Source organism: Plodia interpunctella, chromosome 9 (assembly GCF_027563975.2).
Source record: "Plodia interpunctella isolate USDA-ARS_2022_Savannah chromosome 9, ilPloInte3.2, whole genome shotgun sequence".
Classification (NCBI taxonomy): Eukaryota; Metazoa; Arthropoda; class Insecta; order Lepidoptera; family Pyralidae; genus Plodia; species Plodia interpunctella.
The window spans coordinates 10255828-10274861 of record NC_071302.1 but is presented as its reverse complement, the minus strand read 5'-3'; the positions used below and the strand labels follow the sequence as shown (position 1 = coordinate 10274861).

The window sequence follows — 19034 nt, the reverse complement described above, 5'->3', positions numbered from 1 at the left end:
GAGAGTACATATTTACACAATATATACCTTTATATTAGTCTTTTGCGATTATTGAGTCCCACTATTAACGTTAAGCTTTCGTATTGATGGGAATATTCATAATATACTAGTATCTATCTCATCTACCTATTAGTAAAAAGGGGAGTACAGGCAGCACCTATCTAAATTCACTCCTATTACCGCGACATAAAGACCCATTTATGATAACTTGACATGCGGCTGACTGTACAAAAAAACAATCAAAGGTACCCGTATTGTCGCGAAGATAGTTGTCTAAGTTCATCAGGGTCGAAGTATACTTGTTTAAATATGATTTAGGGTGACGTTTGGATCAGTGTGTGATCGGATTGCGCAGGCGCACGTCCTCGCCATACTTAGCCGGCTGTCTGTTCGTCTGTGAAAGTTTTTGTTTTTTTTTTTTTGTGATAATAATCTGTGAAAATAGGTAAGTACGTACTTCCGTTATTAAAAAGACCTAGTTTTGGGAAATGTAAACTTTATTGACAACATTACAATGAAAAGTATTTTTTTATACTTAGGTCACAAATAACAATTATAATTCTGTTATAATAAAATAATTAAAGTAAATTAAGTTTTTATCTAATTCAAATATATCTGAAGCAATGAGGTTTTTATAATTTTATTGACCCTTTAATTAATATTACACCAAATGAGTTAAAATAGGTTAATTTACATATATTTGAGTTAGTGCGGCAACCTAAATTTGAATTTAACAATTGAGACAACACATTAAAATTTCAACTTTATATCCTCTGTTGCGAAAATATGATATTCGCGTATAACTCTTTAATGATTTAAAAATTTATCATTCATTTGGTAATAAAATAATAAGTATTTTTACTTATTCAAATTTATAAAATTTACCAATTGTCTTACCTCTAATTACCCTCTGTTTCTTGCGGGGGTAGGTTAAGTAGATACTTTAGTCTGGCTCTCCTTTTCTCTCTCTCTCTCTCTCTCTCTTATCTGAGCATACTCCCGGTTTCTTCATCAGCCGTTGAGCATCCGAGCCTAGGGAACGTTTTTCTATTTTTCGTCTATTTATTGCACCGTCTTCGGCATCCCTAGTTTTCAGACCATTGGCACACATCGTTCTTGACGACATAATTTCTTGGGTTTGCCCCTTAAGCCAGGGACAGACCCTTATCATCCTCAAAAAAAAAACAAATTTTGGCTCAAAATCCGACAGTTAAAACATAAAGCAAACATGTTATTTTGTAAAAGATGTATTTGTTTTTGTAGTATTTTTATCAATATCACGAATTCATGATATCAAAATCGTACGATAGTATATTCAAGGTTGATCTTGAATATAGTATCTGATATTTGTATCTGGATTAGCACCAGAATAAGCAATGAAAAAGGTGTGTCTAATACATAGATAGTGTTAGACACATGCATATTAATAAGCACATTAAAAAAATAAATAATTACCGACTTCCATGACACACGACAAAATCATGAATTATCAAAGTAAGGCATGTGCTACCAAGTTTTTTGTTTACTTCAAAGACTTCTTCACTGCGGTATTTTATTGATATGTGGATTAAGGGACTTCTTGAAATGGAACCAATATTTTCTGTTTAGCATTTAGTGAACATTACGAAACAATCGTGCGTGATTGTAGATATTTTGAATGAAATGTAGATATTTTTAAAGTCAATTATGTTACGAATTTTTAATCCCTTAATGGTCCTCATTTCTTATATAGAGGAATGAGGGCCAAATTCTCTCTCTCTCATCTGAGCGTTATCCCGATTATCTTCCTAGACTTTGAGCGTCGGAGCCCAGGTTCCTCTTTCCTACTTTTGCGTCTCCACACACGGCGCACGGCCGTCGGCATCTGTAGTTGTCAGACTAATCACCAATGACAATGTCAGAACGAATGCCAACCTATCACTACATTAAAACTATAATTATTATTTATAACAATGTTTTTATATGAATATGAACCTTTTATTCACTCCAGAGAATAATAAGAGACAAGCTCACGGAACAAATAGAAGTTAGATCATAGACACTAGCAGTTATAGTTTTAATTATCATCTTATTGTCTGATATACATTTCTACCTGACTTAAAAATAATTCATATTATTTTAATATCAATTACTAACAGAAACGAAGTCGCCCGCCACTTCTGTCTGTCTCTAACTCTCTAAGCTTTCTTCTTTTAAACCACGCAACAGATTTTGATGCAGTTTCCCCTGTTATTTAGAAAATTTTACAAAGAAGGTTCATAAACCTTCGCTTCGTACATACAAAATAGCTTATTAGATTATGTGAAGTCAGTAGCGCTAGTCTCATATATAATAAACACGCTGAAAAGACTGCGGTGAAGTTTGTTGCGCCGTTTCTTTAATTGACGTTTAGTGAAAAGTTGAAAAAGTATTATTGATTTCGATGACTAACATCAGACTAGGAGAATTGGAGGGTAATACATAAAGTTAAGGTTAGGCGAAGGATATTGCTTAAGATAAAGTCTTTACCGCCAAAATCTTAGCGCTCCTTTTAGTTTCTTAATTTCTACATTAATTAACACAGGTTGCAATATCGGTTCAGATTTTTATTAATTTGTATTGTTTTTATATATTATACTTAACAACAATCAATACTACAAGTGTAATACAAGTTCTTAACGATGTTAGTAATGACTTTCTGAACTGACAAACAACTTTATCTGTTTAAAGAAAATATTATAACTCGTCTTATTATACAAACGATGTCATTGCCCCTAAAATAACGAGTATTAATACAAGATAGGACAAGGAATACACATACTTTCTTAGGTAAATACTTCCGTCTCTTTCAACAGTCGTATCATATCATTGAAATAAATGCTGGCTTGATGTCGTCAAAGATGACATGCGTGCCTATAACCTGGACAATTACAAATGTCCGAAAACCGTGCGAAGTGGATAAGAACAAGCAGCATAGATTGGATCCTGGGCTCCAACGCTCAATGACTGAGGAAAAAACGTGAAAACTCCTAACTTAGTGTTGCGATTAGCCATGGGTTTTTTAATTATTATTCATCCGTAGTTTTTGCCTGCTGCGCGAACGTAAAGGTAGACAGATAAAAATTTAAAAAAAATTGTTTTGGCTTCTATTAGCCATAAAAATGTCTTATAATTATTTTTCTGTTATATCTCCTATGTACAAACATAGCCCACTTACAGTTTTATTATATGTATAGATAACAAAGTACATAAATATTTTTTTTTTCTTCTATGTTGTATAATAACTTCCTTCTACCCATTGACCCCAAAAGGGCATAGCTGAATTATAACGCGTTGACAATTACTTCACACACTATCATTAGCTGCGCCAGTAAAATCACCCACAAATTATATGCTTTATATTGTGTATAATTAGCTTTTTCACTCGGTGAGTAATTTCATTTTTCAAACATTTTGTTCAAATTCAAATTCAGAATTCTTTATTCAATTTAGGATGATATACATCACTTATTGACGTCAAAAAAATTACTTAAACTAAGTCTACTGCCGGCTTCCAAAGCGCAGGTGAAGAAGAAGCGGCGCAACAAACTTCACCGCGGCCTTTTCTCCAAGGAGGAGGACGAATTTACATCATTATTAAAAATGTCAAAATTTGAATGAATAAATAAAATAAAAGTTGTATGTCCAATAAAATTATTGAAAATACTGCACCATGCTTGGGCCAAACATTATTGTCGTTCACATAATCGTCAGACTTGTAATATGCCTTTTTACAAAGTACCTCTTTTATATAATTTCTAAATTTTTTGTGTTAATTTAGGGTAGAAAAATTATAAACGTATTTCTAAAGAAAGATGAAAAATCCTATTAATATTATAAATGCGAAAGTTCTTCTTCTTCTTAGCGTTTCGATGGTAAACACTAAATTGTTGCGGCCCAGAAATTAGACGCCCTAATCGCGTTGTCGGTGGCAGCCATTAGGTCCTCCTGCGTGCATTTGTTTGGACACACAGGGCATGTAGTCAGTTTGCAACGCACCACAAAAACAGCTCAAATCTATGCCGTCAGAGATCCTCAACCTGGACATATTGTTTTTGCTCCGACCAACCTGTGTCCGAAGTCTATTTATGGACTTCCAAGTCGACCATGGTACTTTATGCCCCGGTGGAAGGCTCTCGACTGGTGGCACAAATGGGTTTGGCAGAGAGTCTCCTTCACTCCAAAGGTTGGACCTCGTTTTTGATGGCTCCATGGTCAAAGGCAGAATACACTTGGTGAAGAATTTCCGGTTGCTTCCACCGCCATAGAGCGATGGAGCTTAAGAGGTTCTTATTACTACCTTTCTCCATTACTTACTAGCTTTGGCCCTTCTTCCAGGTCAGTTGGAAGCGGCATGGCCAGATATATATATATATATATATATATATATATATATATATATATATATATATATATATATATATATATATATATATATATATATATATATATATATATATATATATATATATATATATATAACTCTTTGACTGACAGACAACGCACAGCCGAAACTAGGCGTAGAAAGCTGAAATTTGGTGTGTAGGTTCCTAGGACAGTGTAAGGAAGCACTAAGAAGGGATTTCCTGAAATTTCCACGGGAAATGGATTTTTACTCACATACCAAGTTGTGGGCAAAAGCTAGATGAATATAATTCTATGTAATTTGCTGGTTTACGCAAAACATGGCCGTACCAGAGAAGGTACATGACGTGTCTGCTATGCTACGGACGTGAATGCTTATATCCCAGTCGGTCAATCAGTCCGACTGTATCTAATTTTATACCTATAGATTAGCTATTGTTTGGTCATAGTAGGTATATTTTACTAAATTCTTAATAAACATCTCAAACTAAAGATTAATCAACCAAATGAAATGGCTAACAAAAATAACATTACCAAACAGATAAAAAGGTTAATTAAACACGTATACTTACATGTTGTACACTGTATTTTATATTGCTAATTATGAAGATTTTAAAGTATCTGAATAATTAGTTTTGTGTATTTAATTTGCAACATAAATTAGATTATAATGATCCGAGGCAGCGTATGGCTTTAGGTTTTTAGTATCTATTCTAATTATTTAAAAAAACATAATATTAACTTAGTTGGCAATAAATTTAATATGCAAAAATCATTATACCGACATGCTAAAGTAAATATTGTAATGCACATGGCTTGCATTGTGTAATTCCTGCACTTTAGTAGGATCTATCCGCAGACAGAAAATAATACGGACATCGTCATTCTTTCGTTTCACTTATAGAGAAACAGAAACACGTATTGACGACCTCCTCGATGGCGCAGTGGTAAAGTTCTTGCCACTCAACCGAGAGGTCCCGGGTTCGATCCCCGGTCGGGTCTTGATGGAAAATGTTCTTTTTCGTGGATGTTTATCTATATATATATATGTATTTGTTATAAAATATAGTATCGTTGAGTTAGTATCCCATAACACAAGTCTCGATTTACTTTGGGGCTAGCTCAATCTGATTTGTCCTAATGTATTTATTTATTTATTTACGTATTAGAAATATATAAAAAGGGTAGAGCTAACGATTGTGCGACTACTTGTCACGTTTACGTTGATGATCGTAAAAGTCATGTCAGATGCCTTTAGGCAACCTGAATGAAATTTGATATCAGTGTTTGCGCATAAACACCCTCAAAAAGATGAAACACTATTGTTTAATATTTTTTAATAAACCAATCTATAATTCAATAATTTAGCTCTATAGTTTTAAATTTCGTTACTCTACGTGTGTCCGGTTTTACTACACTCATATAATATAATTTGAATATTTCAATTGATTAATCAGTCCACATTTATTCACATGAGATGGCATTCATTCAATCTTTTTGTAAATAGGCAAGCCGAGAATTTTTAAAATATTGTTTCTTCTCTCTCTAAGGTAATACTATTTTTGTTCTAGACACAATAGCGCATAATGGTCGTGGGGACTAAGATGACGCTGCAGCAGGTGCCGAGTAAGGGAAAGATCTCCATCATCAAGATACAGAACTTAGCTGTGCACAAGCGAAGTGAGAAAACCATTTTAATTATTCACAGTACATCGCGTCTAGGTGAAACACACAACGAGTTTTAGCATTCTACTTTTTTAAATCAATTAGATTAAGAACTAATTAAGACGTTCGACTGTGAACCGAAAGGTCTCAATTTCGAATACTATTTGTGACACGTGAGTTTGTACTTTAATACCAATCTAACCCATGTATAGTTTTCATTCGACACTTGCTTCCGATGAAGGAAAACTTCGTAAAACCAGCACAGTAGTAGGTAATGTTGTATGTGAAATGGAGAAGGCAATGGCAAAAGAAGAAAATCGTTGTATATGTTTCATTCAGTTAAGAACAGCTACGGAAGATTTATATATCATGGATGATGATAGATTGATGATAATGTTTCTCATTCACAGATTCTGTAATCAGAGTACTGTATGGAGTGTTCATGATACTTGTCTCAATTCTGATGATCAGCACAAATCCGCTGGAGTATTTTACACGAAAGGTAAACTAATATATATTTTTTCTGTTTCTAATAACTTTATTGGTCAAAAAAGAATTAATTACATATAAATTATAACACAAGAAGTATATACATTTATAATAAAAAGGATATATCGCGGGGATTTTTTTCTAAAATTATTTTTTTACAAGGTTTTTTATGTTAGTGTTGGTCAAATCTTGAAAACCAAATTTGAATAAGAAACGGTGTTGTGAGTTTCAATGACAGCTGCAGCTTGATATTGTATAGTTTGACCTGGTGGACCCAGCTCTAGGATATCTCCAAAAGTCACTTTATAAACTTGAATAAAAATTTAAATTATTCATGAGGAATGAACGTCGGGTGATAACGTAACTATCCTACTTCTACAATGGATTTGTGTTATCCCACCCCACTAATATTATAAAGGCGAAAGTTTGTGTGTATGTTTGATACTTCAATTTCTGTTATTGGTATTGACGTAGCTGATACCTTGAATAAGACATAGGGTAATTTTTATCCTGAAAGTACGCGATTCCCGCGGGATTTGGTCAAAAGTCTGATCTTCAATTGAAAAGAAAGTGAATGGCGCTTTATAAAGTAAATGTCACAATACTGTGCATAACAATGTAGTTTTGTAAATAGTTGCGCGAGTAACACCGCGTGGCGCAGCTAGTAATTGTAATAAATCAAGTAAATAATTGATTGAATATTAGTTACAGTGAGTATAACATAGCGATTATGAATGAAATCATTGTAAACAGTTCATTGACACATTTATCATTCATATATAAAATGGCTATCACTTTTGTTTTGGTATGACCTGGATCTAAATCAATGAATATATGTACTTATTTGTTTGACACGACTTTTGATTCTAAATTAATAAAGTTTTAAATACAATTTAAATGTTTTATTATAGAAAAATTTTCTACTTGACGCTTAATCTTAACCGCTATTCTTTTCTAACATTACACCTCTCTCTGTCTCAAAATCTCACACATCAAAAATCTTTGGCTTAAAATAGATAATAAAAACAATTATCCTCTTTATTACTAATTAATATTCAACATTGACGAAACGAATCACATCTTTTTCAGCAAATCAAAGTGTGCTTTATCTTTTTTTTTAATAAGATGGTTATTTTTTGATAATTTAGAATGGGTTGCACCACTCAACGTTGGACCTGCGCAGAAAAACGCAAAGCACCTATGCCATTTAGTGTAAACGTCAGCGATACGCGGGTCAAAATCAACGTCAAACTTAACTGGTGCAACTCAACATTAGTTGTTCCACCGCTTTGCCTACCAGATGGCTAAACAAGCACTTTAAGGACAGCAGTTGGCTTAAATTTGCTGCAATGATGATATCATATGTCACGTGTTGAAGGATCTGTCTCCTCCCACGTGGTTCAACAATAGTTCCTCAACGTGACCCTGCATCACCTAAGATTTTATTAAAACCACATCATTTTAATTATCAAGCATTATCACAATCATTTCCCGTTGTAAGTACTCATTATTGGTATAAAAAGGTTAAGTTCAGGGGTATATGGTAATTGTATACTTAATGAGGATAGTAATAAGTTGCGTTTTTGTTTGCGCTTACAAGCGTGGTAGTACACGTGATGGCTTTTGGTTCTTCACTTGACATCACAGTTTATCATATCCAATTCCATCCATAATAGTTTTTTGTGATGCGCGAACAAACATACAGACAAACAGTCTAAAAATTGTTTTGGCTTCTCTTCTTCATAGTCGTATTCCTCATGGCTGAGGGTCGTAGTTATTACGTGGAATGAAACACACACAACAACTTTCTTGGCATTATTAATGGAGTGGTTTGCCATTGCCTTCTCCATTTCATACACAAGTTAATAAGAATCAACCAGTGTGCAGGTTTCCTCACAATGTTTTCCTTCACCGGAAGCAAGTGGTGGTCGATGAAAACTACTATACATGAGTCAGATTGGTATGCAAACTCATGTGGCACGAGTAGGATTCGAAACTGGGACCTTTCGATCCACAGGCGGGCGTCTTAACCAATACAAAATCAAAATCAAATAATTTATTCAGAAATTAGGCCTTCACAGGCACTTTTTCACGTCATATTCTAAATTAAATGATGTTTACCAAAGCTACAAACTACTAGCATTTCGGAACGACCACTGCTGAGAACAAATGCCGAAAGAAACTAATTCAAACAGTGTTGGTCCCTATTATGCCAGAAGGGCTTACCATTTTTTAAATATAAATGTATGTATATTTTTTTATCAGTAATATAACAATGTAAGTACACAATAAAGTACATGGTCAAAAGATATACTGAAACATATTATGATTGTGATCAAGTGCTGATGAAAGGAATATCACTTGATCACATTCATAATATGTTTCAGCACACCTTTTGACCATGTACTTGTTGTTTGGTATAATTAACCAAACAAAAAAAAACGTGTCAGCCATCGCGAAGCTCAACCACAATAGAGGGAACCTCCCGACCCGATCCACGACGCCGCCACCGGTTTGACCATTTGAGTGTGCATGACATACTCGATCTCCATAATCTAACATAATAGATACCTATGTTACTTTCAGACACTTGTCAAAATATATGCAATAAACATGTCAAGAAAATATATAACCACCACCGCTTCTACTAGTAGTTCTTCTACTACTGGCTTCTACTAGTACCATAATTATTTTTCTTAAAAATCCCCTCTATACAGACATAACTCATAATTCTATTATATGTAGAGATCTTACCTCGATACCTGCCATAAACTATGACACATCTTTAGTATTCATGAACTTAGAATTAAAATAATAGGAATTTTAAAGCTTGGACCGTGACATGTCCATAAAGTTACGCGTAAATGACATGGAAACAATTGGCTAGAAGACAAACCATAAAAACTACTTAATTATAGACTAAAATAAATTAATCTGGATAAAGATTTAAGTGTATATTTTTGGACTGCACCATATTTCGTATATACTTTACAGTTATCAGCTTGGAGAGAAATATTTATTTATGGTACTTTTCATGATAGGACTAATTATGGAAAATTTACGCATATAAAGTCGCGGGAAAAAAATAGTTTAATATAAGTAATTATATATTCGGTAACTGATAATACGTATCCTTATTGATATTATGTGTTGTTGTTGTTCATTCTCTAGTCTCTACAACCAAAAACTATACATATTATACTAAATTTTATCCCTCCGGCCACGTGGACCGCTTTCCTTTGTGGACGGATCGGATAACACGGTGCTTTTTTCCCCGTTGGTTCGATTAATCGGACTGCAAGGAGAGATTGGGAAATCGGACGACGTGAAATTTATAGCGTAGAATAATGATTTTATTTAATATCAGGAACGCTGGTTACGTATATAATGTTACGGTAAGTAAATTGTACTTGCAGTTTAATGCGATACATAAATACCAGTTAACGGCGAGCATAACATTTGCCAACAATATGATTCGCTGCCGTAGAAAAAAGTAGAAGATACTACAGATGAAGATACGGTTGATCACAAAATATGTATACAAAATGAAAAGTTATGAATTAGAATAATGAATTTTATGGAACATTTTCAATGACTAAAAGAAATGAAAATCAAATCTAAGAATGTTTATCTGAAAGTAAATGAAGTGTACTTATAAAATTTGTAGGAGATTACAGTTAATGTTTATAATCTTCATCAAAATGTTTCAGTATTTTACGTTTTACGTTTGTTGCCGTCATTAACAATGTCAATTTCAGGAATGTTATTGTTTATTTCGTTATCATAGCTACGAATACGTAGCTGTGATAAAGTGATAAACACTTTCGCTTTGTATATGAATTTACACGTTTTTTACTAAGTATAAAAAAGAGGAAGTGTCAGTAAGTTTAAGTTTAGGGTAGCAATCCAATTTCTAAAATTATTTTACCATTCTAAAGCTCCATTATTCCTGTGACATAGAATACTTCCTATCTCACAGGAGCGAAACCTTGGGACTAAGCTAGTAGAAAAAAAAAACAAATTGATTAATGAACAACAAAATCCATGGTCACAACCAGTGCAATACTAATTTTAACAAGTTTCGAAGAAAGAGCGAGGTTACAAACAAACTCGCACGTCTACAAGGTTTTAAAACATTTTATTGGTCTAGGTCAAGATTATAGTGTGATTTGCGTGGAAACTACCTGCTTACTTATATAAAAAATTGGTCCTAGGTAGATGAATATAAAAATAATATCTTTATCATAATTATCACTGATTGTGACAGTTGCGCAGCGGTGATAAATTATCACTTACCATCTGATCATCATCAGCCTACCCTTATCCCACTTCATGTGGGGTCGGTACAGCATGTCACGTTATTAGAAGAAGGATTACAATTTTCCTGTTATAGATGTTACCTACAGACTTCCTCTCATATCTTAATAAAACGCTGCATCTAAACACATAGACAATTGGGCGTCGGAAAATGAAATTTGTTAAGTAGTTTCCTTGGCTCGGCGAGCATTATATGTGTTTTATGAATCTAGGAAAAATGTGTTTTTTTTTTTAATTCCCACAACAGAAGGAGTTTAAGTCAAACAGCTGAACCGATTTTGATCTAGTTTTTTTTTTATTTGAAAGAGAATTTAATCGATAGCGTTTTTAGGTATGGTTGGAAAATGTGTCTTAAGCCATTTAGAAAATGTCAAGTCGAATCAAATCAAATCAAATCAAATCAAATCAAATCATTTATTCAGAAATTAGGCCTTCACAGGCACTTTTTCACGTCATAATCTAAATTAAATGATACTAAGCTACAAACTACTAGCATTTCGGAACGACCACTGCTGAGAAGAAATGCCGAAAGAAACTCATTCAAACAGTGTTGGTCCCTATTATGCCAGAAGGGCTTACCATTTTTTATATATAAATTTATGTATAATTTTTTTGTTATAATTTTTTATCAGTAATATAACATTAAGTACATAATAAAGATCGAGGATAGAACGATGTCAACAACTTCGAAGTCGGAGAATTCCAAAATTTTTAGTTAATTTTTCTTTTACGCGACTATGTACTCAGTTATTAAATAAAGCTAGTATTTTGTGTGATCGTTAACCTTGCCTAAATCACCTTCGTAGAACTTATTATGCGTCTTGTGCGTCTCGTCAACTCAGGTGAATGTTTAGTCCAGCCATTTGACGCTAGCTTTTGTAATATTCTATGTTTTTTTAGTATGGAACAATGGATGCAAGTCCTAGTACAGTTCAACTGCAACTCTTCGTCTAAACTATCGGCGAAATTAGACTAATGCCGACGTGAATCACATACAGTGACACACACAGTACATTGTCACATACAGTACATTGTGTAATTTGTTTATTTTTTAACGACCTCGGTGGCGCAGTGGTAAAGTGCTTGCCTCTGAACCGAGAGGTCCCGGGTTCGATCCCCGGTCGGATCATGATGGAAAATGATCTTTTTCTGATTGGCCCGGGTCTTGGATGTTTATCTATATCTGTATTTGTTATAAAATATAGTATCGTTGAGTTAGTATCCCATAACACAAGTCTCGAACTAACTTTGGGGCTAGCTCAATCTGTGTGATTTGTCCTAATATATTTATTTATTTATTTATTCGTATGTGAGATTTTTTCACTACATAGGAAACCCAGCAGTGTATATGTCTGTCAAATTTGCCGATTGTGTAATAGCCGCCATTACAAACATACAATCAAACAAAAACCACATAGGCCTGTTTCACAACTTTCTGATAACATAATTTGAATCATATAAATAAACTATCTGCTAGATATATCGAACTGAAGTGATTGGCCAGTTAGCTCTATCGAACATTTGTGAAATATATTTTTGAACGTCATCTGTACGCTATGTTACATAAACACTATCAGACACTTTATCAGGGGTGGTGTGAGCAGTGAGTGGTGACTGGTGAGTAATCGAATATTTTTGTCCTCAGTTCCTGGAAGTGACAGAAGGGTCATTCGTGTTCCGTATGTGGGAATCGCCCACTTATCAGTTGTACTCGGAGGTCTGGGTGTACAATTATACCAACGTGGCTCAGTTCCTCAGCGGGGTGGACAAGACCTTGAAACTGGAGGAGATTGGGCCTTTTAGGTTTCAGTGAGTACCTTTTATTCTACACTAGCTTTAGCCCGCGGCTTCTCGTCCCATGTTTATTTCGTAGGTCCGCTCATGACTTATTATCTATATTATTATTATAAAGAGGTAAGCGTTTGTGAGTTTGTATGTTTGAGGCGGATAGGTAATCTTTGAAACTACTGAACCGATTTCAAAAAATATTTCACCATTAGAAAGGTACGTTATCCAAGATTGCTATATACTATAATTTATCTCAAAATTCCCACGGGAGCGAAGCCTCGGGCAACATTCTAGTTGTCAATATTTCGAGTTCTAAGCAACGTATCGCGATGAAACCTATATCAGATTTTAAGTTAGACCATCTGTTATACAACTGTGAACACCGCATCCAATTCCATCCAGTAGTTTTGTGTGATGAGCGAACAAACAGACAGACATACAGATAGACAGACAAAAATAAAAAAAATGTTATAAAGAGAAAACAGACATTACGCTTCGGCGTAAAAAGCCCGTTTTGCAAGATTTTTATTTAACTTACAATACGACTATAAGTAGGTACTCATTTTATCAGTCAGTCACACGACTTACCTTTAAAAAAGTACAATATATTTCCTACAAAGATTAAACAAAAATTTGTTTGTTTTTATATCAATTTTCACGTGTCGTTTATATGTAAGCGTACATTTAGCAATTGGTTTGTGATAAACATGCTGATAAGATTTTTTTTTGTTGTTGGAAAAATTCTCGGAAGCGGTGGTGGTGTAATGGTTAAGACGCCCCCGCCTGTGGATCGAAAGGTCCCAGGTTCGAATCCTACTTGTGCCACATGAGTTTGTATACCAATCTGACTCATGTATAGTAGTTTTCGTTTCGACCGGTTGTTTCGACCACCACTTGCTTCCGGTGAACATCGAGAGGAAACCTGCACACCGGTCGATTATTAACTTGTATGTGAAATGGAGAAGGCAATGGCAAACCACTCCATTACTAAAGCCAAGAAAGTTGTTGTGTGTGTTTAATTCCACGTAATGACCACGACCCTCAGCCGTGAGGAATACGACTATGAAGAAGAAATTGGTTTGTGATAAACGCTGATATTTTTTTTGTTGTTGGAAAAATCTACATTTTATCCATGACGTAATATTTATATTATAACTTAAAAATTCCAGACAGACAATGAGCTAGGTATAACCTATATTACCTTCATCATCATATCGTCCCTTTTCTACCCACTCCTGTAGCATAAAGACCTCTCTGTTTTACGCCAACCTTCTTTCCCCTGTGCTAATCTTCGCTACGTATATCTTCCTTCCACTATACACCTTCACTGCTTCTGACCTTCCGACACTTCTCTCTATGCCTACTGCCAGGTGCCCTGCCCAGTTCCACCCGGTCACTAGTACCATCGTCACATTTTACCAATTCTTACATTTCTTACCAAAAACTAAAAAAGTGACACTAGCAATTATGCTTCACTAGGTACGTAATTGATTTTATAATTAATTATTGAAATTTAAGTTTTCTATTGGACACTAATGCTACGATTTATTAACTAGAAAACGGTGGCTATCAGAATTATGTCACATTGTGACATACATTTTGTTTTTTTTATTTCTTTATTTATGTTACAATAATTTATATGAAAAATACAAGCACTATCAACAAAAACCTATACAGGTTTATACGTGGTAAGGCGAGTCACTACTCATTACAAATTTAAGTACTCAGTTAATATGTAGTTCTTAAGCATTAATTTACATTTGGTTATACTGGTTTCCAAATTAATTATTTGCTCACAAATATTGTTAGGGTATTCATTCAATATAGATGGCAGAAAATACTCCCACATTATTTTACCGTGGACATTGTTAACTGAAGGTAGGGTATATCTAGATAGGTATGTTAAGTTGCGTAAACCCGAGCTTCACACACAATTTCCATTTTAACTTTATCATATATATTTATAACTTTACAATGCCTAAATAAGTCCGCATCATTAAGTTTGTATTTATTTTTAATTTTTTTTTGGGTGATTGTCTTAAGTAATCTTAATTGTAATTTATAAATATTTTCAATATGTGTCTTGTATGTTCTGCCATAACTACTTGTACTCGTATCATAGTTAATAATACTATCAGCAAAAGACATTCGCAAGGTATGATATGGGAAATATAATGGAAAATCACAATACTATGTATATAAAAGAATTTTCTTAATAGTGTGGCATACCACTGAACGGATTGAGTTATCGTACATATAGTCATACATTCGTCATAGCTGCCCATGTGTTCTCAGACATGGCATTGCACAGCCAAATGTGGCGACATTGGACTTGGTGAAAACCATTTTATTTTCCAATATGGGTATCAAATTAAAGGGTATCGTAAAAACGCAAGGAATCTAAACAGGCATTTTTTTTTCTATTTATAAAAATGTGATGGTTATGCTAGTGATTTAGCACTCTTAAGCTTCATGCCCGTGTCTCCAACATCCCTTAGTCCTTCTCTATTCATTAATTAATATTTTTTTCTTCAACAGGGAGACCCGTACGAACCACAACATGAGTATAGACACCAAGAATGGCACAATGTTTATGAGGCCGAACATCACACTGAAGTTTCTGAGAGAAGAGTCAGTGGCCGATATCAGAGATGTGCACGTTTACGTGCCGAATTTGGCTTTACTCGTAAGTACTTACAATATAATTAAATAACGTTTTTTTTCTTTTGTTGTTCGCGTGTCATCATTACATGGTATAAAACAGTAAAGTAGCTTCTCTCTGTCTGTTTCTAAAATTTCTACTTACTACGCAACAGCTATTGATTCAGTTTTTACTGTTATTTAGACCGTCTATTCATTGATCCTGTGCAAAGGACCAGGTCGCTATAACAACTTTCTTGGCATTAGTAATGAAGTGGTTTGCCATTGCCTTCTCCATCACACACAAGTTAATATAATCAACCAATGCGCAGGATTCCTCTTGATGTTTTCCTTCACCGGAAGCAAGTGGTGGACGATGAAAACTACTATACAGATCAGTCAGATTGGTATACAAAACTCATGTGGCACGAGTAGGATTCGAACCTGGGACCTTTCGGTACAGGCGGGCTGGTCTTAATCATTACACCACCACCGCTTCACATTCATCTCAGCGTTTCATTTGCTACACGACACGAAACCAAAATAACTTAGTCTAGCGGCTATGCTTCGTACATCACTTGTTTTGTTAGTTACACATAAACTTTACTCGGCCCACCACTTTTTAAATTAATTCTCTGTATCAATTATTTTCTTTTTCAACTGTTTTTCATCTTTAACTAGCATGTGTCCCGGCTTCGTTCGGGTACATAATATTATTATTCTTAAAAAACTTCGTCAGAAATGTTGTCCAGCAGTGAAAACCACATGAAAATCCATGCGGTAGATATCGATCCATCGCGATCAGATAGATAGACATACGCGGCAATGGACTTTATTATAGGTATAATACTTTAGGACATGTTATGATTATTTTATAATTGGTGAAAAGCAAAATAAACGCGCTCGTTTCACTACTTTTTAAGTGAGTTGCTATGTGGTAAATATTCTTCTTCTTGACCTTATCTCACTCATGTGGTTCGGCACAGTATGTAAGTTCCTTCCATTTCGTTCTGTCATTTGCCATATCCATTGATACTCCTTTCTTGTTCATACTATCCTTGACACACTCCATCCATTTCTTGTTAGGTCTTCCTCTATTCCTGGAACCCTTTACTGCCATCTTTAATGCCCTTTGAGTGACGTGATTTTCATCTCTTCTTAAAATATGCCCGTACCAGACTAACCTATAACTTAATAATTTCTCATTAACTGGTGCTACTTTCATACTTCCCCTTACATACTCATTCCTATGTAGTAAATATTATTTATTTATTGAGAAATAGACAGGCAACTTCAACAGCTGATGTGCCTATATAAAGCAGCAGTCACATCACTGATAACAATTAGTAACTTTATATTAATTCAGATTTTATACAACAGTGACATATTGTTCACTTCTATGCACTTGTCAAGTCTATTTTTAAAAGAGTTTGTTGATGGTGCAGAAACCACTTCCTCTGGTAATCTATTCCAATTACGGACCACCCGGTTGCTGAGGATGGAGTTGCTATGTTATTAGGGGGATATTATGAGGAATTTTTTGAGTGTTTTGACTAAAATGTGTCATAATGTACTATTTGTTTGTTGAGCTGATTACCAATATCAAGAAAATGTTATCACACAAATATGCATATAGGTATATGCTTTAACCGATTTATCTTGCTCAACTGCGCAAAATTGTTTTTATTGTTTCTTATTATCTTAGTTACGTATGTACGCAATAGTAATTCTCAATAGGTGCGATTGATTAAATTATTATCAAGTAAAATCGTACTAAATTACAAACCCGAAAGTATATTGTGGATATACTGAGGATGTATATGTATATTTTCGACCTATTGCGAAATTTGGTACACGGGTACAATATAACCTAGAATAACAGATAGGGTACTTTTATACCGAAATTCCCACGGGAGCGAAGTCCCGGAGCGCAGCTAGTAGCTAGCTTAACAAGTTTAATTAGTTATATACCTAGTTTTTGAAATAGTTCATAGTTATTTGAATATTTCTTATTGTTATAAGTGTTTGTAATCATAGAATAATCTATTACTTAAATTTGCTTAAATTTCAATTTTTCTAAGACAATACAACTTTTTAACTCAGGTGACGCTACAGATGCTCGTAAATTAATTACTGCAACAGTGTCCATCATACCATACTTCACATTACCAGATGATCTGAACTAATTAACACTATCACTGTATTACGCAATTTTAGTGAAACCGAGAGCTACACGCGTTGACAAGTCGGAGAGCAATCAATTTATAACCTTTGATAATATTACGCTGACAATAATTTTAGGAGCACATCTAGTTATATCCATATGACGTAAGTGATGTACTTTAGTTTTGAAATAGCATACAATTGTTGGACTATATGGTCGCAATCTAAAATAATAATAAAAAAAATATCATCTTGACATGTCACACACACGTCTTGGCTGAATACTAAATACGTTTTTCACTCTCAACAAAATATAATAATCTTGTGCAATCTCGGCTGACGTTTTATTTCATCGATTGCTTTTCTAACAACAATCTCTATGTAAATAAATGGGTAATAATATTCTATCTATATCTATACATATAATAAAACTGTAAGTAGACTTTGTCTGTACGTAGAAGTTAAAGAAAAATAATTGTGTGGGGTCTTTATCTAACCCAATTAGTTTTTAAGATTACTAACACAACGGATTTATATTGTTCGAAAATCAAATATTTTTTTTTTTTATTTTTATGGCAGTAACATAAGCAAAAACATATTTTTTTTAGAATTTTTGTCTGTCTGCCTGTATATTTGTTCGACATCACAGCAATACTAGTGGATAAAATTTGATGCGGTTTCCACAGTTGAATAGCGGATGGTCTACCTTAAAATCTAGTATAGGTTTCACCGAGATACGTTGCTTAGAACCCGAGATAATGACAATATTAATTTATCAGCGGACGCATGAAATAAACGAAGCCGCGGGTAAAAGCTAGTATAATATATATTTCGAATTATCTTACGGCTTTTCACTTTGTCCGTGAAATAAGAAGAGGAAGTATTAAGTGCAATTCGATTAAATTTGATAAATGAGCAATCGCAGAAACTTTTCAATATTGTTTACTAGCTAACCCTAGACCGGCGTAGATTTCCACATGTACTGGTTTAAATTAATATTGATTGCCCAAAAATAAAACATCACACAAAACCACAATACAATACGGTAACTACAAAACATTTTTGATTCAATTTTTTATTAAAATTTGCTATAGTACAGAAATTAGATTATTCCACGTACGTATTTCGCTTACATCTCACATGTGTATAGCGTCCATGATTTTCAGTGCAAGTATTTATTTTTATTTAGAGCCATCAGGTGTCCCACTTCTGGGCAAAGGCCTCTCTCCATTGGGTCCATCTTCCACCATTTGGTCGCAATCATGTGTTGAAGTTACTCAGTTTTTGCTGATCTTTTCCAAGTCCAAAACAGTTAATATATGATCCTTAACTAATTTCAGGCAATCAGCACGTTGGTCGCCGACAAACTGGGCTACTTCGCTAATGCTGGCGCCTACCACTCCATCAACATGTTGGGTTCCAAGCTTTTCAGGAATTTGACAGTTGAGGAGCTGTTTTGGGGGTACGATGACCCCATGGTAACCATCGCTAGCGGCCTGTTGCCCGGTTGGATTGATTTCAAGAAGATTGGCGTTTTGGACAGAGTGAGTGACATGCGAAATCTCATGAATCTAACTTTGGGGAGAATT

The 19034-nt window shown here is 34.4% G+C and overlaps 1 protein-coding gene across 1 annotated transcript in view; it reads left to right on the top strand.

The window, feature by feature from the left end:
* The first annotated feature begins 307 nt into the window (after positions 1 to 307).
* LOC128672440 (scavenger receptor class B member 1-like) overlaps positions 308 to 19034 on the top strand; it is a 23136-nt gene continuing 4409 nt past the window's right edge. The window contains exons 1-6 of the mRNA XM_053749586.2: positions 308 to 445; positions 5955 to 6063; positions 6459 to 6550; positions 12500 to 12663; positions 15181 to 15328; positions 18786 to 18989. Of these exons, the coding sequence (XP_053605561.1) occupies positions 5970 to 6063; positions 6459 to 6550; positions 12500 to 12663; positions 15181 to 15328; positions 18786 to 18989 (702 nt within the window). The 5' untranslated portion in view covers positions 308 to 445; positions 5955 to 5969. The remainder of the gene's footprint in view (positions 446 to 5954; positions 6064 to 6458; positions 6551 to 12499; positions 12664 to 15180; positions 15329 to 18785; positions 18990 to 19034) is intronic.